Source organism: Leuciscus leuciscus, assembly GCF_965113295.1.
Source record: "Leuciscus leuciscus genome assembly, chromosome: 4".
Taxonomy (NCBI): domain Eukaryota; kingdom Metazoa; phylum Chordata; class Actinopteri; order Cypriniformes; family Leuciscidae; genus Leuciscus; species Leuciscus leuciscus.
This window is the reverse complement of record NC_138728.1, coordinates 6090266-6114358: the sequence shown is the minus strand read 5'-3', so window position 1 is coordinate 6114358 and position 24093 is coordinate 6090266. Positions and strand designations below refer to the sequence as shown.

General features: G+C 39.9%; 1 protein-coding gene across 18 annotated transcripts in view; it reads left to right on the top strand.

The window, feature by feature from the left end:
• The first annotated feature begins 5919 nt into the window (after positions 1–5919).
• Positions 5920–24093, top strand: part of LOC309496882 (serine/threonine-protein kinase WNK1-like) — a 78382-nt gene continuing 60208 nt past the window's right edge. For 11 of the 18 annotated variants that reach the window (XM_082167039.1, XM_082167042.1, XM_082167033.1 and 8 more), the window contains exons 1-2: positions 5921–6552; positions 7461–8660. In XM_082167039.1, coding sequence (XP_082023165.1) covers positions 7923–8660 — 738 coding nt within the window. In that variant the 5' untranslated portion in view covers positions 5921–6552; positions 7461–7922. Of the gene's footprint in view, positions 6553–7460; positions 8661–24093 lie in introns of all 18 variants that reach the window. The other 7 variants (XM_082167032.1, XM_082167029.1, XM_082167030.1 and 4 more) reach the window with 1 other exon arrangement.

The following is a 24093-nucleotide window of genomic DNA, read 5'->3' as shown; positions in this document are numbered from 1 at the left end:
GATTCAATGAATAATATTTATATCTTTAATGATTCATTTATGATTCGGTCATTGCTATACTCGTGGCTTTTCCGAATCTATTATGAGCACCGGTTTCATAATGCAGCAGACTTTTAGGTGTAGCCACATATTATGTAATTAAAACTAACACAATATTACGCATATTACATTTCAAGCCATCATACACAAACCATCAAGCCACAGCAGTGTGACACACATTATTCAGCGGCAACTGTTACGAGACACTTTCTTCTTACAATGTGGCCTTGGGATGCTCCCACATATTAGATAACAGCGAGCATTTGGATAAAGCGTGTCCGGTATTAAACCATGAAATAGATATTTTCATCCAAGACGACAGTGACCTGCTTGTTTTCTTGTTAGCAATTATCCGAGCGAGGCACATAACGTCCCATTATGCAGTCACAATAGTGATTTGACTAGTGAAGTCACAAGGGAGAATAATAATAGCTGTAATTACAGACACAGAGATGATCAGCTAAAGGCATCAAACGAAGCAGATTTTTCTAAAAAGGTAAAGAGCTGAAGCGCAGCCTCCATTAAGGGTGCGGGTTGGTTGACAGAAGGTCCTTTCAACTGCAGTGCCCCGATGCAGGTATGTTAAACATGCCATGTTTGCTAAGGGTTCTGGGCCTCACTAATAAAAAGCCAAGAGCGAGGAGGAGCCGGGGAGAGAGAATGACTCGTGAGAAGGTGATAGATTGATGCCGAGATGTTTTTGCCCTCCGAAATGAAGGTTCACTTCGTCCAGAGCTTCAACTGTGAAGAACTAAACAGCAGACTGTTTGCTCTCTTCGACCGTTCCCACAGTGACAGTTCGTGCTGGTCACTCACTCGTTACTCTACTAAAATACACAATGAGACATTAGCAGCTACAGTCACTGACATAGTGCATGGGCTGAGTGCCATTGCAGCTGCAATAGTGGAGGACACGTGGCCTTTGTGGTCCTTTGTGCTCCGCTAGTGCCCAACACATCCCTGCATGTAACCTCAAACACTGAGCCAGAGCAGATGACCACTCTGAGGCCTAAAATAGACTGAATTAAAATTAACTTCTGGTCCAAGTGGCCAGTGCACTGTGTGTGAGCTAATGTGCTATACATTATACAGTCTGAAAGAAGTCTCTTGTGCTCACCAAGGCTGCATTTATTTGTTCAAAAATACAGCAATATTATTAAACATTTAAAGTTTTATATTTGAATATATTTGAATTAAAATTTAATTTATTCCTGTGATCCAAGCTGAATTTTCAGCATCATTACTCCAGTATTTAGTGTCACATGTTCCTTCAGAAATCATTCTAATGCTGATTTGGGGTTCAAAAACATTATTATCAATGTTGAAAACAGATGCTGCTTAATATTTTTGTGGAAATCATGATAGATTTTATTAGGATTCTTTGATGAATGTTCAAAGGAACAGCAGATATCTTTATATGAAGAGTTCAGATGCAAAAGCCTCTACGTGCCATCTGAAATTTTCTTCTAGAATGATCATTTTTATCAAGCTCGTTTATTTAAGTTCAGTAATTTAACTTAAAAGGTAAATGAAAAGTACTGTAATTTGAGTGAAATTACTGAACTTAAATATACAAGCTTGATAAAAATGATCATTATAGAAGAAATTTTCAGATGGCACTTAGAGGCTTTTGCATCTGAACTCTTCAAATATAAAAAAGTACATTAAAAAAGTAATTTATTTTAAAGCAAAACATCTCACTGACCCCAGTGTACACCATATGAAAAAAAAAAAAAAAACTTTAAAAGCTTCAGTAGAGACTAAACTCTCCTGAGAAGTATTGTTAACAGTGTGATGAAGACTTAACGACCAAATTCAGGCCATTTCCCTTTAGTTAATTAGCGAGATAGCGTTCAGTGAGTTTGTTTTCCTATACAGTATATAAAGATAACATGATCCTCCCATCCCCTGAACTCTGTACATTCTGTTCTATCCGCTCGATACCATCAAACAGGACTTGCTTTAGCATATGGAACAAAACCACAGATTTCTATCAGACGATCTGTCATCACCTCGCTCTGATACCTCGAGTGTTCTGAAGAGGAATGTGGCCACTTGTACTGAGCTTTACTGAGTCAGGTAAGATTCCCATGGTCATTTGTCTTATGACCAAGTTATACAATGCCTACAAGTATTATTAAGATTACCCACTGAAAGAAAAAATCTTAATAACATGTAGAGCTCAGTTAAAACGAGCCTTTTTTTTGCATACAATATAAATAGCTGAAAAGAAAATTCTTCAGTTATGATCTGGAATATTTCCTGGTACATGAGCTGGAATTTGAATAAAGTGGGCCTGCATATTTTCTAATTTTTATGTCACCTGACTTTGCATACAAGTGCGCTGAAAGATTAGCACGTGACATCCAGTGGCTCTTTACAATGGAATGTTAAACTTTCCAGGAGGCATTTGACACGGTGACTTTAAAGATAACCCGCTCACACTCATTTAGATTGTGCATTGTTTCAATCTCAGAGTAAATATTTACCTTCCGGAGTGTTGCAAGTAATCTTAAAGACCAGTTTAAACACAGTGAGGAGACACTGCATAATGTTAAAACATATACAAATTACAGTTTTCATAATGAATAATCAAATGCAGAGTACGTTGGGTGCTAAGAAAGGCCTGTTTTTCTCACTCCCTCATTACCACCGCCAAGTGGATAAACTGATGTACTGAAGCTACATGATATATATAACATGCGTCCTCTTCCTCAGTCCTTACTTGTGTTATTCCCCTAAATAATCCATTTAGAGACATTTTCAAACTCACCTAATAGTCTGTGGGACTGTTTCTGGGGATTCATTTTTTATTTTATCTACCTTTTGTCTTCTGCATTCTCCTTACCATTGTCTCCTGTTCTTCCCTCAGACTCCCAGCCCCAAACCCCATCTCTGCAATAATAATTAAAGCTGCCGTCGGCAACATTTTTTTGATCAAATTCAGTGAAATTGACACTATAATCTGACAGAACAACATAAATAAGGTGGTTTTAGAAAAAAACCCGAGCTTCTAACTCCACCTGGAGCGTGTTATTTGTTTTGCAAAAATCCAGCGCTCCCGCTTCATCAGGTCCAATCAGCGCAGGGGGGTGTGAGATCTGACTGTCAATCACAGGTCGTGCACACGCCACAGATCCCCTCTCCCTCGCGCAGACGCGCACGTTACAATATCACATGCACACGACACGCCTGAAGTTCGCCTGAAGATTGTACGAAGCGTGATGGCAGAGAGAAAATCTAATAACAAGCTTCCAATTCCTCGGTTATTGCTATCTATGGATAGATTAGCCAGGGCAGCCTACCTCCGAGTCCATGGTGTTGATCGATGCTGAAGAGACGGACGCATTCACAGAAAATCAGGTACACACGCACTGACGATGGGCGGGTGTTCGTTGGTAGTGGGGGAGGGGCATGAGAGTTGTAAACATTCAAAATTTTGGCTAAGTCCACTCAATCTGCCAGACTTGCCGACGGCAGCTTTAATAAAGGCTGGTTTCTAAAGTACTTCTTCCTGCCTCTGTGTATTAATGCTCATGGGTAGCCTAAATGGGTTCCATTCAGACCTTAACATTAAGTATTTTACTGTTATATGTCAACAAGATTCAACAAGACATTTTCACCTGGCTATACCCAATGTTTAAATCTGTTGTGGTATTTATGCAAATTAGCACATACGTAATTAGATTATGCACCGTTTGTCCATGTTAACAAACAATTAAAAAAAACTTGTTATACATTTTTTGTTTGTCTTGATAATCAACTCAGTAATTTTCACGGTGATATCTAAAGGTTAACATTTTTACTCTATTCACGTGAGAAAAAGAATGAGTAGGCGAATGAATAGGCTATATTTGGGTCTTTTTCGAAACTTTACCCTAATGGGATTCTTTGGGTTTTTTTTTTCCTTACTCAGGACATAAGGATACAAAATCAGTTGAGTTTGCTTCTGTTGCAATTTGTTCAACCTTTTTTCATAAAATGACTGGACTATAAATCTACAAAGAAAGAAAATGCACATTTGACACATTCTGTTTGCACTAATCAATTAGTCAAATAATGAAAGGGTTGTTAATGCAAACTTCTTTGATGTTTGTAGCAGTGTTAAATTTCTCTCAGTGTCCTGTGTGTCAACAGAACTCAATCACTGCCTTCATTTGGGCAGGGGAACAAAGTGTACCCATCTCAGTCAATGCATCCAGGACAAACAGCCTCTCAGGCATGGAATCAAAGACGCATACTGTGATCTCGACACCTTACTGTCTTACTTGATGATGCACATCCTGAATGCTTGTGTTGCCTCGCTGGACCCCCACAGGTGGTTTTATAGCAGTAGGGCCTCCATAGAGAATCTGTGATGTTAGCAAAGATCCTACTCATGTGTGCCATCTGGAATGCAAACAAGAAAACAAATGTTGAGTATAAGGGCTTCACATAAAGAGAAATCAGTGTCTGGCCACAGAAAAGGAGACTCACGTGTATAAAGAGGACAAAAATATATATTTGAGCACGGTAATGTCTTTTGTATTTTAATTTACACTTTCCATGCATATATGTGAATCAGTTTCTGCTAAATGAAAATACTACATCATTTGTATTTACCATTTCATACATTAGTATTAATATTTTATTTATAAAACTGAAGAATTTAGCAAAATATAACACAAACTGAGGAGATGCTTAATATGTACCAGTAATATGCATAATTCAATTGTAGCAACATGACCACAGAAATGTTGCTTGTCATACCTGTATGTACTTCCTTATTTTTCCTTTTTAATAAATCATCTACAGTAAAAATGCAATTTTGGTCTGTGCTACAGTAATATCTTTGACGTTTAGGCCGTGTTTCACAGACAGGGCTTAGATTAAGCCAGGATTAGTCCTTAGTTCATTTAAGTAGCTTTTATACACGTGCCTTAGAAAAAAACATTACTGATGTGCGTCTTGAGACAAAACAATGGCATTGACATATTTTAAGATATTTCAGTGCAAGTTGCTTTCAGTTAAAACAGCTCAAACATGCATTTTAGACTAGTCTGGGAGTCTTAAGCCTGCTCTGTGAAACCGGGGGTTAATGTTGCTTCATGATTAATATTACTTATAATTTTCTAATATATTTAATATCCATCATCTGTAATAAATTACATTACATTGGAAAATATTGTATTCTCTCTTTCCCCCGGTTTCATAGTTTTATAGTTTCATAGTTTTCTGGGTTTAGTCCCAGACTAAAATGCATGTTTGAGCTGTTTTTACTGAATGCAACTTGCACTGAAATATCTTAAAATATGTTTGGTCTCAAGACGCACACTAGTAATGTTTTTTTTTCTTTCTAAGGCACGTTTATAAAAGCAACTTAAATGGCCTAATTGAACAAAGGCATAATCCTGGTTTAATCTAGGCCCTGCCTGTGAAACCAGGCCTTTGTTTATAGAATATACAGTAAACGCACATTTTAATGGCCTGATTAATGCTCACAAATCCACCTTTAATCAACAGCATGACAGAAGAGGCAGAATTTCATGCCAGGGCAAACAATATATAGCTATTGGCATCTGAGCTGTGGTACAATGTGAAGCAAGCTCTTAATAAGCACTTAGATAAGATGGTGTGCAACTGACATGCATCACAGAGCACGGCCTGTCCAAAAACACAGATCAGGATGTACTGACATCGAGAATTGTGGGACAAAATAAGAATCAGCCTGGCATACAAGGGTGTACTTGAGGATTTACTGAGGTATTACATTCATTTTTACCAGCTAGTGTGTAGTGAGGAAGGGAATCAACTGATTTTGCATTGTAATGCTATTTCCCATACTTCTAAATAAACTCAGAGAGGAAACAGCGATCTCTTCAGGGCTTTCTAACACACTGCCGGCTGGCGTCTCTGCTGTCAGTATTCAGTGGGAGGGTAAGTTAGACAGCAGCAGCCTCGGAGCTAAAACCAACGTGACAGACTGGAGTCCTAATAACACCACCCGAACTAAGAGCAGCAGCTACAGAAACCCTAATACTGTATATGGAGACTACCAGTTGTCATTTGTCGACTGCTGCATAAGGATAGCGACTGAACCTGCTCGACAGCAGCGAACGCGAACCGCAGTGGATGTTGTTGCATTGTTCACGTGAAAGGAAGAAAATCGGTAGTTTGCTGCGGATCCGCGTGCAGTCGACCGGAACCGGACTCTGTTTGTGATTTGTCATGATGTTTTATCACGGGATACATCGTTACGCTGGATACCGATTTCATTAGAGTCATTGCATCGCGTTGGATTCAACAGCCCCGTGTTGAACTTGGCCTGTCGAGCAAACAGTACGATGAACGCGGAACGTTAGCTGTGCTAAATCTATGGAATTTATATTTTCATGACCATTCGGTTTTATAGCCTGGATTCTTTTTGTCTCTATTATAAATATTTGGCTATTGCCGCTCTTAAATTATTCGCTCGGCCAACTGCAGCTGTCGCTTTGTCTACATCAGAGGGGAATGGATATGACGATACGAAAGGTAATCGCTGGCCAGCCTCCTATTTTTTCATTGCAGCAGAAACCTGGTTATAAGCATTATGAACTGACAGGTATTCGGTATTAAATGCCTACTGTCTGTATATTATAGACTGTTATGTTGTCGTATTTTGTGCCAGTGTATTTCCACGCGCTTCCTGTTCAATAAACGCTATTAAACGCGCGCGGCATTATTTTAAGAGCGAGTTCGAGACCTGAAGAACCAACGGTGGCCGTTACATGACAACTTTTGAAAAGCCGTATATTAAATTCTCGCTGACAACTTTTAATAATTTACATGCTCCACAAATGCTAAATAGGCAAGAATTTGTTTGAGTTTTTGTGCTTGTCTTCGCTTGAGAATTACAAAAATCCCCCAAATCTCAGCTGGCCACCCACCGTAACCAGGGCGACCCGTCCCGAGACCCCCGCGTGCGCAGTAACGTTCATCTACCATCACATGGTTTTGTTTTGTTGATATTTTTATGAGGCACAGCATTTTTTTTTTTTTTTAATACTTGTACGATTGAAACTAAAACATGTCTGACTCTGTATCGAGAATAAGCCCAGGGGAATCGTTGGAGAGAACCGAGTTAGCAAAAGGCGTCTGAGAAACACCAAGTAACGTTACGAAAAAAACAGTCAAAGTCGAATAAGTCATTTACGTTTGCATTTAATGTCATATTTTGTAGCTGCTTCAAACGTTATACTTACAATTTTGTAAAAAGTGTCTTTAGTTGTAACATACTGTAGGATAATTAGTAAACCTTTGATTTACGTGGCAGTCTTCAATAATGCCATAATTAATAAGATTAAAATGCTTATTCGGTTGGAGAATAGCTTGTAATGTTTTAAAAACTACAAAAAAAATATGGGTGTGTAATTAATATATTCTTTGCATGTCTCTTGCAGTAAATCTGGACCTGGTTTTTGGTTTCGAAGCCAGGTTTCCTGCACTCTAAAGGTCTGAAGAACATCAAGGCTCTTGCCCTTTTCCCTCTTGTGGTCCCTTATGCCCAATGACGGCTGTCTCCGGGTCACTGCAGGATGGATGAAGTGGATTTGACAGTTTTTGTCTGTCACCATCAGTGCTTGCCTCTCAGTGACTGTGTCTTGTTCTTTTACGTTTATAAAAGAACACCTCCTCTCTTGGGCTCTGGCCCTTTACACTGTAAGAGTAACTGTTAGTAAGGAATACCCCACGGAGGGGGCCTTCCTGCAAACGCTGTGGTTCACGTGAGCTTTTTTTTTTCATAGGCTTTTAGTGCCACAGTCAAAGCAGGAAGAGGACATTTTTTGCAAAAGTCAAGGTTTACAATTTTTTTCATAATAATTTATTTATACATTTAAGATTTTTTTTTTTTTCCTGGAGAGATGTCGTCAGAAAATCCTAACAAGGTGGTGACCTTCTTGGCACCTCCACCTCCAAAGAATGTGAATGGCTCCGGTTCGGACTCACTGGTGGGTGAGAAGCTAGACACGGAGGTCAGAAAGCGACGCCACACCATGGATAAAGATCTGAAGACGGCTGAGCACAGATTTTTCAGGCGTAGCGTCATCTGTGACTCCAATGCCACAGCCCTCGACTTGCCCAGCAAAGCCTGCATCCTCACCTCGCCTCCAGACTGCGAGCAGTTTGTCGTGCCTGTGGTGCTGAGTTTGGCCCCTGACGTAACCATTGACACACAATCGGGTGTTTCGGGTATAGTAGTGGAAGTACATGCAGAGGATGGAAGAGGTGCTGGGGTTGATGGGATTGTAGAGGTACAGAGCCCATCTGTGCTGGATGTGGGTGCGAGGCAGGCCGAGGCCCTTGGGACGGCGGAGACGGTGCCCAGCGACGTGGGCGACAAGGAGCAGGAGATCGGAGTAACAGAAAAACGTGAGGAGGAAGAGAGAGGGGTGGCGAAGGCCCGTGCTGAAGCTGAGCAGAGGGAGGCTGAGAAAAAGGTTCAGGATGACATAGAAGAAGTGGAGACCAAAGCTGTGGGCACCTCACCCGATGGCCGTTTCCTCAAATTTGATATCGAGATTGGACGTGGCTCATTCAAAACTGTCTACAAGGGCTTGGACACGGAGACAACGGTGGAGGTAGCGTGGTGTGAACTTCAGGTAAGGAACTAACTACCATGGTATTCGTGTTCGGCTTTCATTGATGCTCGTGTTGTTTGATGTGATTTTTATTTATTTTCTTTTGTGGCTGACCAAAGGCTTAAAAGTGCTTTTGCGAGACACAGCAGTGAAAGATCTATTTAAAACATTAGTGCCAAACTTACAACAGGAAATCGTGTTGGTGTAACTTGTTTGTGCACATTTGCGGTCATGGTTCTTACGGTGCCCCTACAGGATGTGGGTGAAGAAGATCTTTGGTAAAGTTGCAGATTAGGCACAAAACATACTGTATCATGTGATGCGTCATCTTGTGCTTAATGAGTGTTCTTATCACTCAAATGTCTGTTCTGTTGTTATTCAGATAGCTAGCTGTAAAAATGCTGTCATGTTAACCAACTGCTTCAGCAAAGTTCTCATCAAACTCTTATCATTACGGTAGTTGACTTGAAATAAAAAAAGACAACTTTTTATTTCTTAGAAGTCCTATAGTCCCTTGCAGCAATGCTGAGTATGCAAAGCACGCGTTTGTATTGTATAATTAAGAATTCCTTTCATGATAAAGTCAAGCTTGCAAATCTTGTTTGCATTCACATTTTTTCTTGAATGTAGATGTTATGCTAGCTTGATTTCATGTTATTTATTGTTGCATTCCAAAATGTGTAATACTGCAAATTTATAATGTATTGCATATACATGTTGCATTCTCAGCACTGCCACCAGGGGCACTATAGTATTTGCGCAGTGAACCACTCAATATCCACACAATATTTAAAGGCCCCCTATGTAATATAATATTAACAGAACTAGGCCTATATATTAACAAAAAACGTGAGTGTCGATATAGATGAATTAATTAACAATAATTCATTTTGAGATACTAGAAGTTTTAAGAGGTGCATGTTCTTCAATAAAAACCATTGTTATAATTCGGGATGTCCCGATCAAGTTTTATGTTTTTTTCGTGCCCCCGATCCAATCCGAGTCATTGAATTTTGAGTACCTGCCAATACCGAGTCCCAATCTGAAACTTGTATTTTCCTAGACTTGGTGTGCACTTCAAGTATTTTAAAGTTATTAAAATAACTATTAAACTATTAAAAATCACATAATGTATAGCCTATACAGGGAGGGATGTGCAGAGAGTTTCTTAGGGGCTCAAATGGAAAAAAGGGGTATGTATCACTACAGGGTAATTCCAATATAACAATTACTACAGTAATATGGGACTACAGGAATATGGAATACTGATAAAAAAAACTTATTGTATTTTATATACAATAAGCAGAATAATAAAAAAAAAAAAAAAAAGTAGGGATAAGGTTAGAAAGCATGAAGCTTGCGGTGTCAGAACGGCAGTCAGTCAGACGTAACCCATAGCAACGATGTCTCAGATAGTCTGATGGAAGATAAAATAAACAGTAAATGACTTTCGAGGGATTTGTTACAATAATAAGTTAATAATTTAAATTATTTTAAGTCATCCTGTGGCCTCCTTGTTGAGAACCACAGTATTATCGTGTTTGTTATTGTAACTACTGTCATGGCGGAGCAACACTGACACTGTTGCTGAGCAAGTTAGCTAACGTCAGTATGGTACTTCTGATTTAATGGCACCTTGAACACTTTTTTTTTGGTTTTTTACTTTCAAACCAATTCTAGATCTCAAGTTAAGTGTATTCAACCAGACGGTATGTTGGTCAAAGGCTTAAATCTGTTCGAAATGTATATTTGCATTGATTAGCCTGTTAACTCTCTTGTCAGATGTTTTTTGGTGTCAAAGCAGAGTTGAGTTACATTAAGCCAGAGTTGCCTTTTTTAATAACACCTTGAAATCTAACAAATTGGGTCTTTGAAACTCAGTTGGATCTCAGTATAGGCTTGTGTGTTTCCTCTGAATATCACAAGACCCTCTATGTTCGTCCTGGTATCTGGTTTCTACTCAGTATCGACCTTGCATGGAGAAAGTATAACTGCACACAGATAAAGATGGATTGTTGTTAGTTGCCTGGTGAAGATCCTTCGGTACAAACTGAAGTTATACACACACCGGTCAGACTTTAGTAATTCCTCCTAAGCGCTCATAGATTTAAACCGTCACATAAACATGTCAAAGCACTATACGGATGAAAGTGTGCAAAATATGCTGTGCGATGGGGTGTAAGACTGTGGAATGTAGGAGCCGATGGTGCCAGTGACATCATGTCCACGCTGCCGGGATGAGGGGATTGAACTGATGTGCATTGGTGAAAGCAAAGTAGTATTATGAGGTGTGTGGACACTTGCTAAAACGGGGGATGTGCAGTGTGTTTATAGATGGATTAAGGCCTTTAGAGTAACACTAAGTAATTTAGGGGTCAGAGGGCTTGCAGGAGCAGAGGTCTGGCCACTGGAAACCCCCAGGTTGCTTTGACAAAGGGAAGGCGAATGAAGACAAGCAAGGAGAAGAGGGGGTGAGCAATGCAAGGACATCAGGGAGGGTTGCTTTGTGTCTGCCCGCCGTTCTCTCTCTCTTTTGCTGTCTCTCCTTCGTTTTCAGGACGCTTTTGTAGTTGTAAAGTATTTGAAGTCTTACTGGACATCAGTAAAAGAGACCTTTCCTGGATGTAGAAGAGGAAAGATGATTACCTCGTCAGCTTTGTTAATGGGCCATCCTAAACTGCTTTTCTCCCCAGAGCTGATTCATTTGGAGAGCTTTTTTTTTTTTTTTTTTTTGAGATCACTTGGGAACTAGTTTCTTTCCATGGATTGACTCAGATGTTTCCTCCTATATGTCTGAAGTTCTAATGTTCTCTAGTTCTTCCATTTAAGATTAAATTAATGAATTAGAAACAATTTAGTTACACTATTGTGATGTCAGTTGTTTGAATAGTGGCTTTGATTACCCAGCATGCATCAGTAAATCCCTATTACTCTGAATATTTTTATTGGATTAAAAATAGGATGTTGTGTTTCTCTTGTCCTCATTGCCTTGGTATGTGTTGAATCATAGATGAGCTAGTAGGATGACAAAGGCCGACATCCCCCCAATTCATTCCTCATGGATTCAGGGAGATGCAAGCGAGGGCTCTTTTAATGGGAGCAGAGGCATCCCTTTATTCTTTTGTTTTTCTATTCAGCTGAATTATAATAGTAAAGACATGAAAGGGCGAGCATGAGCTAAATGTGCTGTGAAGAATTCAATCCTCCTCTGTCTTTTTCACTTCATTCCCGTTTATTTCTTTGCCAAATATTTTCCCAAAATTTCACGTTAACAGAGTGGAACAAAGCAGGGTGTAGTCATAGCATTTTAGATGTGATGTTAATCTAAATTTAAGAAGCACCACGTAGTATTACTCATACTAACAAACCCCTGACCCTCAGTATTAAACATTGGCGTATAACTGTCATGCACAATTTGTGCTACAAACATTGATACCTCAAATTGTATTCCTGTTGAAGAAAGGTGTGGTGTTATCAAAGCGATTAGGCTTATGGATTTCACCTGGCAAATTATAAAACTAAAGAAAAAAATCGTGTAGACTTTTGACTTGGGCCAATAAGCAACCACCCAACAACCCAGTGATTTACACGGCAAGTACCACATTTTCATCTTTTTGATTCTTTCATCTTCACTCTTGCATTCTGAATCCCAGTCATTTTTGTGTGTGGTTGTAATGTGATTTTAGTGACCTAATGGTGTTGGTTTGCATGCACTTCTTCACACATCACACACTCTTTTCTTCATGAGCTTTTCCAGTAGATATGAGAAATGGAAACCACTTGCAATTAGTTGTATAAAACATATGCGCTCACATACTTGCACAGGGTCCTGTGTCCATATGCTGACTCCCTTCACTAATGTATACTCTGAACCGCAAGTTGTTGACTAGGTTTTTGACCCTTAACTATTTAAAACCCTACGGCTGTCGTGCCATCAGCTTTATCAGCATATGTTAACTGTGAGATGTCACAGTGCTGGAATTTGCGGGAGGTGGCTTAACTCCGAACCGGTTTAATAGAGACATGCCCCAGAGAGAGTGTCGTCATCTGTGAATAATGCAGAGGATGTGAGGGGAACAGTTGAGGAAGAAATCCAATCCCATGGATCCTAGCCATAGCCGTTTCCCTTTTCATTGTTGAAATCCATTTTTTTTCCAAAGGAGTAAGAAAGACAAAGACAGGAGCTGCGCTTCCTTCATTTGCAAGCGCTGATCTCCTTCCTCATTTACAGTACTGGCCATAAGTGTGGTATCCATTGTGTGTCTTACATGGGCTGGAAGGGGAAAAAAGATGTCATCATAAATGGAAATATACTGAGGGCTTTGCCATTGTGAGATGCTATCTGATTGCCATTAGGTTTCACATGTGTTGTATCTCCACTTTATCTTCCAAGATTTTTTTTTAACCTCGACAGTTGCACAATGACAGAAAAGTGTATGCGAAGCAGAAAATGTGTGCATTTAACACACAGCCTACTCTGTCAGATATTTCCTTTGAGAGATTAATTTGTCTTTCTTGCTTTCCCCTCAAGTGTGGAGGCTGTCTTAAGTCGTGGTTTCACTTCTCACTAGATTCATGATAAATCTATTTCCCCGAACTGAGTCTCTGTCAGTTCCCCTCACGTTCTCCAGTTCCTCCAACTTGACATTGGGTCCATATTTGAATTTTTTTTCCTCTTTTTTTTTTTCTTCTTTTTTTCTTCTTTTTTTATGCTTATAAGAAGTTTCTTGCACCAAATTGTGCATTCTTTACTGTTGAATGAGTAATGATTAGGCTATGTTACAGGGATAGTGCACCCACATAGTTTAATTAGCCTATGTCATCACTTACTTCCTCAAGTTGTTCCAAACCTGTATGAGTTTCTTTCTTCTGTTGAACTAAAAATATATTTTAAAGAATGTTGATAACCAGATAATTGACTGTAACCATCAACTTACTTCCATGGTATTTTTTTTTTTCCTACTATGGAAATTAATGGCTACCGTCAACTGTCTAGTTACCAACATTCTTTAAAATTTCTTCTTTTGTGTTCAACAGAAGAAACTCATATAGTTTTGGATCAAAATGTGGGTGAGTAGGCTAAGTGATAACAAAATTTTCATTTTTGGGTGAACTATCCCTTTAACATCAGTGTGATGTCTTTAGTGACATCAGTACCATGACATTTTTGAATGGCCTGTTTTTGCTGCTGGTTATTGACAAATGAGTAGTGCATCCCAAGTACCTAATTAGCATTTGCCTACATGGTACATGAAACTCTTTAAAGCGCAGATCCACTGAAAATACTTCACAGGTAACATAAAGCTGTTTGTACTGCTTTCAAAAGACTGTGCAATTCCATACAGCTGCTCGTCCATCTACGGAGTATTTTTTTGCCTGCCGAGGCTTGTTGGAACCCACTCTTGCAACATTGTGCTCATCTCCTCTTTGAGATCCTGATGTGATTCAAGTGTCAAGACTCTAGCTTATGAGGAAAATCAAGTTTGATCTCTTTCACTCTTTCTTTCTTATCATTGTCTGTCTGTGCCTATGGTTTTGTAGGTAGCAAAAGTATGTTAAAGGTCACAATGGGAGGGCTGTAAATTCCTCACGTTTCACTGCTTACCTCAGCCCCTTGTCCTAACTGCCTCTCATTTTATTCAATAAGTCTCTTAAGATGCTTTTTACACACACAGTACTTTTACCGTTCAGTCTCTCCCTCTATTACCTTCACCCTACTGACCCCACTTGTTCTCGTTTGTTGTTAATTGTGCTTCATGTTCAGTTAGTACAGATCCTTCTAATAGGGGTGCTAATCAATTACAACTTTTAATAGTCAAATTAAGTACATGATATGCTGATTATTCAATAAATACATTGCAAATATTGATTCTTACTATAGACTCAGTCTGGGTTCAGTTTTTCTGTAATTTCATTTATTTTTTAGAAGGACCAAGTGACGTAGCAGATCCTAAATTTGGAAGCATGTAAATCTTGTATCCTTTATGATGAGCATCTTAGAAGCTGCTCTTGAAGTTGCTTTTTGCAGAGTGGGCTGGTTGGACCCGCAACTCCTCCCAGATTTCAGTGGCTGTTTCGCGTTTGCATTCTCTGGATTCTTGTGGCAGAACGTCAGCTTTAAAAGAGGACAAAAAAAACGTAAAGGAGGGGGGCATTCGATTGAAAGCGGACTCTCTCTCTGGTATTGTCTGCCTCACCCCACCAAAAACCAAGCTGAAAGCCCTGAATACCAATCTGGATGCAAGATTTGTTGGCTTTTAAGAAGTGCTGGTTAACAAAAAATCCTAAAGACCATTTAGTACAGTGTTACAAGCAAATAAACGTGATATTGAGCTTGCCTAGCTCACAGCATTCCCATATTTAGTACATTTTGGTCTACTTTTGTACTTCTTTCTCGTTAATTAAGAGCTCATACTTAGCTTGATTTCATGTGCAGAATGCAGATCATATCAAATGTCTGTAAAACTAGAGCAAGCCATATGTGACAGCCTCTGACCTATAACTGAGTTTATTCTTTCATCAAACCAATATGAGTGCATTACATGCTAATTTTCCTAAGAAAGTCTGGAATTTAGGCTACTGAAACGGCTTCCAAATCTCATTACAGGTATGTGATAGCGTTCTACTCAATCCAAAGGAATGCGTCTTGTTTAATTGGAGCTACAGCAGGCTGTTTCTTCTAAATGTCAGGGATATTTTAGCACTGTCACACCTATGTAAAGGTGTAGCCTGAGTTGTATCAACGAGAGCTGGTATTTATTGGGCTGTCAGGGTCTGTTACGTCATTCCAAGGCTGCTAAACCCCCTGTTGTGGGTACGAAAGTAGGAAGTCCTCTCCTGCCAGAGTTTGACTTAATTTTAGGATGCTGAAACAAGCTTGGCTCATCCTGTGCAGTAGTACACATACCTCTGTGGGACCCTCAGCCAATTCGCTTGAATACTTCTCTGTCCTAAAATAAGCATTAGTTTATTCCAGAATTTCAGTTTTCTTCCCCCCCGTTTACAAGCTATAAATAGCAACACCTCATCTGCCGCTGTCGTTCCACTCCATGGTCAGAACTGGAGCAGACAGTTTTGGGTAATGACGTGGGGCAGAGTTGGCCCAAGGGAATGTTTTAGCTTTCACATGAGCTTCAGGAATGAAAATCCAGAACTGTGGCACAGTCTCAGCTCTGCTGTTGTACCAACTGTACGTTCGTACTCTTTATTTTAGTCATGGTGACACTGACTGTACACCTAGACTTAAATGGCATGGCCACAGTTTGTGAATTTTGCACAAAGACTTTCACGATCTGGCAAGATCTAATCTGATTGGTTGGTTTTACGCAACTTCTGGGAGTAGACTAGTAGACTAACTAATTACTGAATTTGCCAGGTTGGTGGTATAAAATATTTGGAAGATAGGGTTTTATGTGAGGTACTTAGTAGCTGATATTCTAGATGTCCTCAAGCAAAACTGTATTTTGCTTTGTTTTTCGTTCTATATGAATCATATGTCATTGAGAAATCTAATTTACATGAAATTCTGTCGAAATCAGTTAGACTGACTGTCACACACCTCCACTTGATTATTACTGTGAACAGATAGTAAATGTTTATATATGGTTGTTCAGTATTTCACCTGAAATGGAGAAATAAGGGAATCCTCTTCCTTGTAAATCTACTTCCTCAGTTCCCAATGACCCTTTAACATTCCTTTCCTTGCAGCAGTTTTTCTGTCTTCTGCCTCTCCTGTGTGGAATGTGACAGTCAGGTGGCTGGTTCCTGCCTTACTGGACGTTCCCACATGACGGTGACCTGAATATGACCCTGCATAGGTTACTGGGGTTAAAGGAGAGACAAGCACCAGTGGCTGTCCGTCTGATTTAATTTATATTCCACAGCAAACCATATATGTACATCATTTTACTCTTGGTTTAATTTGGTGTATAAATGGTAAGATGATAGGATAAGCAGTCTAAAACATTCAGTGCACTTTCAGTCCTCCTGCAGCTTCATAAATATTGGAATATAGGCTAGTGCTCAAATGCTCACTCTGTACAGGAAGCAGTTGTGGATAGTATATAAAAAAACCTTGCTAAAGCTGTACTGTTATCTAAAAAATGTTGTCTAAACTAATCTTCCTAGGCTCTTGTCCATATAATATCCTCTCTGCTCTCATTGTTGGCTGTTAGCCTTTGAAACAGACACCAAGAGACAAGTGGCTGGATAGTATAAAGAGGAATCTCTGCTCTCTTGTCCTTGTTGGCCCATCCTCATCGTTGCAAGTTCATCAGATTCCAGACAGAGCCGGCCAGAATGGCAGTGCCATGACGCTCCACATGTGATTTCCCGAGTTGAAGGAATGCAAGCCTGATGCCCTAATCTGGTCCACTTTGTTCTGGGGCTTGTGATTGCAAGAACAAACTTATTCACTCCTCTTTTCAGGCTTAATGGATTTGAGACAGCCCTGATACAGCCAGATGATCAGTGAACATCCTGAGCACCATAAAGCTTGTTACGTCAGAGACTGAAAGCCCTGTTGCCCTATTCATTCTTGTCTGTTACGCATATGGTATACTTCAAGTTTTACATTAGCAGAGTTCTGCACCATCAGCGGCTCGCCTTTTAATAGACCAACTGTGCTACTTTGAACAATTTGGTCCTCAGTTGACAAAGTATCTCCTTTTTTTCTCTACAGCTCTTGCTCTGTCTTTTATTGTTTGCATTTGTATCATCAAAAAGGAAAAGGAAGCTTACAGCTTCCTGTGTGTAACACATCTGATGAGGAAGCTCACTCTTGCTGTTAATACTTATAAACACCGTGGCTTTTCCCCTAGATGGGTCACGAATGCTTGCTTCTTGTTCTGCTTTGCTTTCAAGCTTGATGTCCATCCTACAAATTCAATTTCACTTATCTAAAGTGCACAATTGTACGCTGCCTCTTGGAGAAAAGGACTGACAGAGATCGAATTGTTGGAGGTCACAATGTTGCACTTGGTTTTTAGTAGGTGTTCCTTCTCGACTACACTGTCCTACTGTATTAGGAGGTGTACCATATGAACTACACACTAATGGTAGTTGTCTGAATCCCATCATTATGCGCTTGCAAAAATTTGAACTCTGCTTGACTCAACCGTCTCTGTAATTCAGGGTGCCTCAAATTGCTAATTTTAATAACGGGTCATATGACTAGCATACTTTGAAGAGTGTCTTTTCAAATGCAAGTGATGTGTTGCCAGTAGCTTAAGTACATTTAGCCCCTTTCCTTCAGCTACTTAGAAAAAGCTGTGACCCTTGAGAGCATAAAATGTAAAACCGAGAAAAACAAGTTGTTGAATGTTGAACAAGAACATCAGGGTGCTCGTACTGTGCAATGTTGTATGTTTAAGTACTAACGCACTACAAGAGGCAAAATTAGCTGGTTATCGCATCTGGCCTTTTCCCTTTTAAAACGGTGACCTATTAGCATGTTACCGCCTGGGTTCAAAACAAATTACAGTAAGCTGTTCTTTTGTTTGTGCTGTCTACCTGCATAGTTGAGCAAATGGTGTGTCGTTGTGTAAACAAAGAGACCAATCAGGTAGGGATAAGGCTCCAACTCTTTGGTCTTTTAGCATGGAGAACCCTTCAGGTGATGCCGAAGGGCAGGATTGTGTCGGGAACATATGATGAGCTTTAGCGCTCCATTCTACTGGTATCTGTAGACTAAATGGTGACTCAGTTTGAGAGGACTTTGGAGGAGGGTCTGGTTGAGTTGTGCTTTGGAGCCTCTTGAGAAAGATTGATAAAAGGCCTGATTCATCCAGACGACAGACAGGTGTTCATGAGAGCTGCTTAATGCTGTGACTCACCTACACCTGCCGTGTCTTGGCTTGCAATTCATGACAAGAGAGTTTGTCGCCTCTGAATGTACGTGAATGTGGTGTATTATATTCCGGTCTGCTGGTCGTTTTCTGCACATCAAGATAAATTTAAGCTGTATTAGTCACTGACTGTACTTGCTTTTGTTTCTGTTCTTCACTCACTCTCATGCACCACCCTGATTACATAGAGTGGAAGGCAGAGGATAAAGACACTATCCAGACCCAGCGTGTTGGCTAAAAGTTGCAGTTTCTACCCATTTAAAGCAATCATCCGAACAGCATGCTTATCTTAAGTTCTTTGAAGGAGCCATTGGTTATCAGTGTTCCCGTTCAAGGATAAAGAGGGAACTGATGTCTACCCAATGCTTTACTTTGCACCCTGTAATATTTCATTCCCTCCATTACACTTGCTTTGCATTTATGCTGATATCTCAGGGAAATTGAGAAAAAGCATCTCAATCCCTGAACATTTCCCTGTATCTCTCGCTAACTTTTTCTGCCATTCCTATAAATAGCTTTCATGTGGGACAAAGGTGTCAGCAGCGCGTGATTTACATTTTGAGCGGCACTTATTTACCTCTGCTGAACAGTGCTCTGCTCTGCTGAGCGCTCAGTGGTGCTTTCCCTTTACAGGGCCCTAATAAACACCCTGGGCAATGGGCGCTAACTCCGGGCAGAAATCCAAAATACTCTCCTTTCTCTCCACTCTTACCCTTTCTCCTGCATTCTCTCCAGTCGAGAGAGCTAATCTGTGAAAATTATGTGAGGGGTGCTGTATTGCATGAGCAAGGTATTTTTACAGATTTTCAGAGAAACTACTGTCAAGGCGGCGTGACAGTATGAAGAATTAGTTAAAGTGAAAACATTTATAGCGATTTGCCCGAATAATAACACATCTGGTTTTCTGGCACAGACAATTGAGCTCTATCGCCCCTTTGAGTACGGAGTATTGCCAGGTCAAAAAAAAAAAAACACGTTATGTGTGTGCAGAAGGACCGTGCATTGACCAAAACTCACTTATGCGAACACCTTCCTAATAATGTGCCTTGCAAAGTTTGAGAAAGGCCTGCTTGGGCGCATGGTTATTTGTACGTTTTTACAGCTGAGATAAAATGGATCAACTTGTGTATTTGCAAAAACTACAATTCTTTAACCGAAGATGTTAGTCTTCTGCCTTGCCATTGACTCGTCCCAGCTGTGTAGGAAAGCTGTCATTACATGAAAAGGATCTAAGGAGATTACTGAGGCTTGTCAAAGGGCAGCAGATTTTCATCAATTCCTTTGTGTGATCTTAGGGATTATGAATATACACATTTAAGTCACTCTGTCAGAGAATGCCTTCCGACTGGAATTAAATGTAGCCATCTTAATTATTGATACTGCATTTCCCATTATGCAACAGACATCAATTTGAATCATCATTGTTAGGAATCGCTTATATAATCACCGGGAATCATTTATATAAAGTCTCTTTTATTAGCATTCATGTTTTTGGTCATGGTTTACCGACTTGCTTTTCTCTCCCATGGCTTGCTTTTCTCATCAAAGGAATCAACACTGCATATTGACTTTCATGCGGTCACACACTTGTCATCAGTTTAGATCCAGTGCCCAAGAGATGAAGTGATCCACAACATGGCTGCCAGATGCCTGAACTTTGCTGAGCAATCTTGTGTGGCCATTAGGAATGCTGGGTTGTCACATTAAACCTGCTGCTTGCATCAACACACACCTCACCCCAGCTGAGGGGTCTCTCCTGACATCCACACACTCCCCACCCCCCGTGCTTTTGGATGCCGGTCATCTAATCAGAGAGACTGAAACTTGAGCCCTCTCCAACCTGTCCGCTTCACTCCACCCCTCCCCACTTGTCCTCTCACTACAGCTGTCACCGCACCACCCATAATATCTTTTCTCATAATTGTCATTTGCCTTTTTCTATTTGAGGAAGTGTAGTTTTCAAAATGATTTCCGGATGCAAGATATTTGCATGTGTGTATCTGATGTGTCATATCGCTGCGGAGGTCGTCCTCTTGTCTTCTGTGTAATTTACTCCACTGTTGATGGAAATGTGCTGCCCTTGTATTCCCGAGAGGTGAAGTTCTCCATCTCGTGAGCATGTCAGAGTTGAGAGTCACAACAGTCCCATTGTTCAGATTGGAGAACAAACTCTCCTGCAAAGATATAATACATCATAGGTAGGCCAATAACTATTATGGTCTGTTCCCTAAATGTAAAATGTATTTACTGCTGGGAAACATCTGGGTAGACCTCCCTGTGAATGATTTAAAGACATTCAAATTGTTGGTTAACATAATGTGTTAACGATGTGCTCTGTGATACACATGGTCAGCATCCTCTGCAGCTGCCTGCTTATTACAAATGTATCACAACCCTCTTTGCTAACCATGATAAACAAGCCTTCATTGTTGATAGAATATTTAATTCCTTGCTTGCTTTATTATTTTAAATAAAAAACGATTTTTCACAAAAATGTAAATGTCACAACGCTGATGTTTTTGACATTAAACCCGCTTTGGCACATTTTGGTATGCCATTTCCTAGTGGGCATGTGAAATTTGAGAGCATTAATTGAATACAAAATCAAATATCAATTATTTTGGCACACTAAGCTTGTATGGCTTTATATGACTTGTAATATAAGGCACAAATTTTGCGAGCTTCAATTTGATGGTGTTTTTTGTATCTTGACATTTGTTCATCTTTGTTCATCTGTATATTCTGTCTGTGTAATGAAGTTATTACTTGTGCTTTTGAGGGTCAGTCCTGACAGCTAAACTATAGGCTGGCGCAAAACTGGACCACTGGAGCCTATCACACCACACAGAGCTCAATTACAAATGCAGACCATAATCTCAGAAACCCTTTCCTTTGAGTTCAGCCCTAAACACACAGGCTGTAATCTTCAAATCACTCCAAAAAGAATGGGCTTCTTAAACTCACTGGCTCCTACCACAGAATCTTCCAATAAAAGGCACAGTAGGAGAGCTGGTCAGATCACTGCAGTCATTATTCTTTCTCCAGAAAAAGTGAGATTCTTTAACAGAACCTTTTTACATAGAGATGAATATATAAATAAAACCACTCTATATGCATGCTTTGACTATGTAAAACCCTCTCTCGAGATGGAGAAGATTAGTGGAATGGAGATCACCTAGAAAGGGTCTTTTTTTTTTTTTCTCTGTGTAAGAGAATCCTGCAGGGGACTGCATTTTAATAAAAACCATCACACACTAGTAACTTGTAACCACATGTGTTTTCTTCTCTCTAACCTTTCTTGGGTGATCATGGAGGACTTATTTTGCATGAAAGCTACAGCTCAACACACTAGTCAGGGGTGACTAGTCAGGAGCCTGATACCTCTCTTGCCCCCATCCCTGGGGGTAGCCCTACTCTAACCAGCACCGTATGTGCATGGCATATTGCCTTGACTGATTGAACATGTGGGTGAGGGGTAGAAAGGAGGCGGATTTGGGGCCTATCAGGTTCCTTGTGGCGTCAGCCCTGAGTTAGGCCTAAATGTCTGTGGATAGGCAAAGGACAACAGAAGGTCAGGTCAGGGAACCCCCATGGGCTTTCACCTCCTGCTTCAGCCAAATGGCCTTTACTCTTTTCATCCCAAATGGAATGCCAAAAGTTTATTTCTTTGAATGGCATTTTTTTTTTTATGAGCTGCTTGAACTGCTGGTTGACATCAGTGTTTGCATATTTCGACGACCTCTGCTACTGTTATTAGAGCTCAGATGTCCTTCATTACCCAATCTCAAATTACACTAATTCAACCTCTTCGTAATGTCTATGGGATTTATAGTGTTAAGTCTTTAAAACAGTAGATCTAAAACGGAAATGAATGTAGGCTAATACATAATCAATGCAATCATTGTTTCTTTGTAAAGGATTGTTTCATTGGCAAACTGCTGGATTCCAGTAGCTATTTCCTGCAGCCAGTGCTTACCTCTGTTATGCGGTCACAGCTGCATTCATTCTCAGGTGAAATCTTTATCCTAATCAAAGTCATTACACTAAGCCAGATATTGCATCATTCACCATTTCCTGTATAGCGTTTACAATATGTGGGGTTATATAAAAGTGAACAAATATGAATTTTGAATACAAATGTAAGAAATATACTTGTTTTTTAAAGTATCGAACAGAATGATGATATTAAAAGTAATAATTTTACTTTAAACTATAGATGCATACTTTGCCAGCTTTGTAGATTCATGGATAGTAAACCGATATAAGTTAAGTTGATCGTTATGATTAAACGTAAATTCAAAAAGGACATATGTTCGCTTAAAATTTGGATGACACTACAAAATGTGGCACCCCATATAGTGCACTATATAGGAAATCGGGAGTGATTTCGGACATAGCTGAAGAGTTACTCATGGGATCAGAAGGAGGGAAGGAGTGGCCATGTTTGAAAGTGACAACAAACATTACCTGTTGCATTCTGTCCCAGAAACACTTAGTCATGGTCAGTTCAATTTGACTTAACATTGATTTGGATGTCAACTGAGTTTGATTGTCAACTAATTAAACAAGATCTGTTGCCAGAGATTCTTGAAAGATTTGCACATTTTTGTGTGAGAGTGTTGTTTGCTCAACCCGACGGATGTGAATCTGTAACTGCACCTCAAACATTCTCACAACCATGAGTCACATCCTGTAGGAAGTAGGCTCTCAATGGAGGTTGCTCTGCGATCAGTTTAACCACGTTACGAGCCTCAAACTTCCCAATGACTGTCAGCACACAAGCTGATTCAGTCCACAGCTGGCTGTTTGCACCACTTCCGCAAAGGTCAGCAAGTATACATCACAAAGAGTGCAGTGAGTGTTTGCCTAATCACATATCCTCAATTTTTGACATGTGAACCTGGTCTTGCCACTGGTTGGTAAGGTCACGTTGAGCTTGACTCACTTAAGTTTGGAAACGCCACACTGTGTCTGCTACACTGAGGAAATGTTCTGCTGTATCATGTTGATTAGAGTTAACAGCTGGTAATGAACTGCGGTAACTGCAGTAGCACTGATGAATGATGATCATTGCTGTTAATCACCTGGTGACTTTGTTTCCATGGCAGCAGATCTCTTTAGGGCTTCCTGTTCAGGTAAAGCTCACTATCCGCACAGCAGGTGTAATCAGGCACACTCCAGATGCATGGAAAATTGTGTTTATCTTTTGAAAGCTGTAAAACCCTTTGGCTCTAAGCTTTTTTTTGTAAGGTAGCCTACTCTATGCACTATTGACATTCAAATCAGCCTTCTTTATAAAATAGGAAGTTTTTAATGTGTCATGAGGGTTTGCAAACATAACAGCATACCAGTGTCATGTCAATCGTGTGGCAACAAGCCTGACGAAAAAGTGGGATTGGCTCAGATCACTCATCAGTTGACTCACATGCCTTGGGCTTTTTGAAAACTGATGTAACATTTTGATCGATAAAACTCAACATGGCATGCAATGTGTTTATCATTATCGTTTTGATTGATTCTGTAAAGCTCATTGTAATATAATATGGCAAAATCTGTCTTTTTAATGAGCCACAAGTTTGCTTACAATTCATTACTTGCTGAAGCAAAAT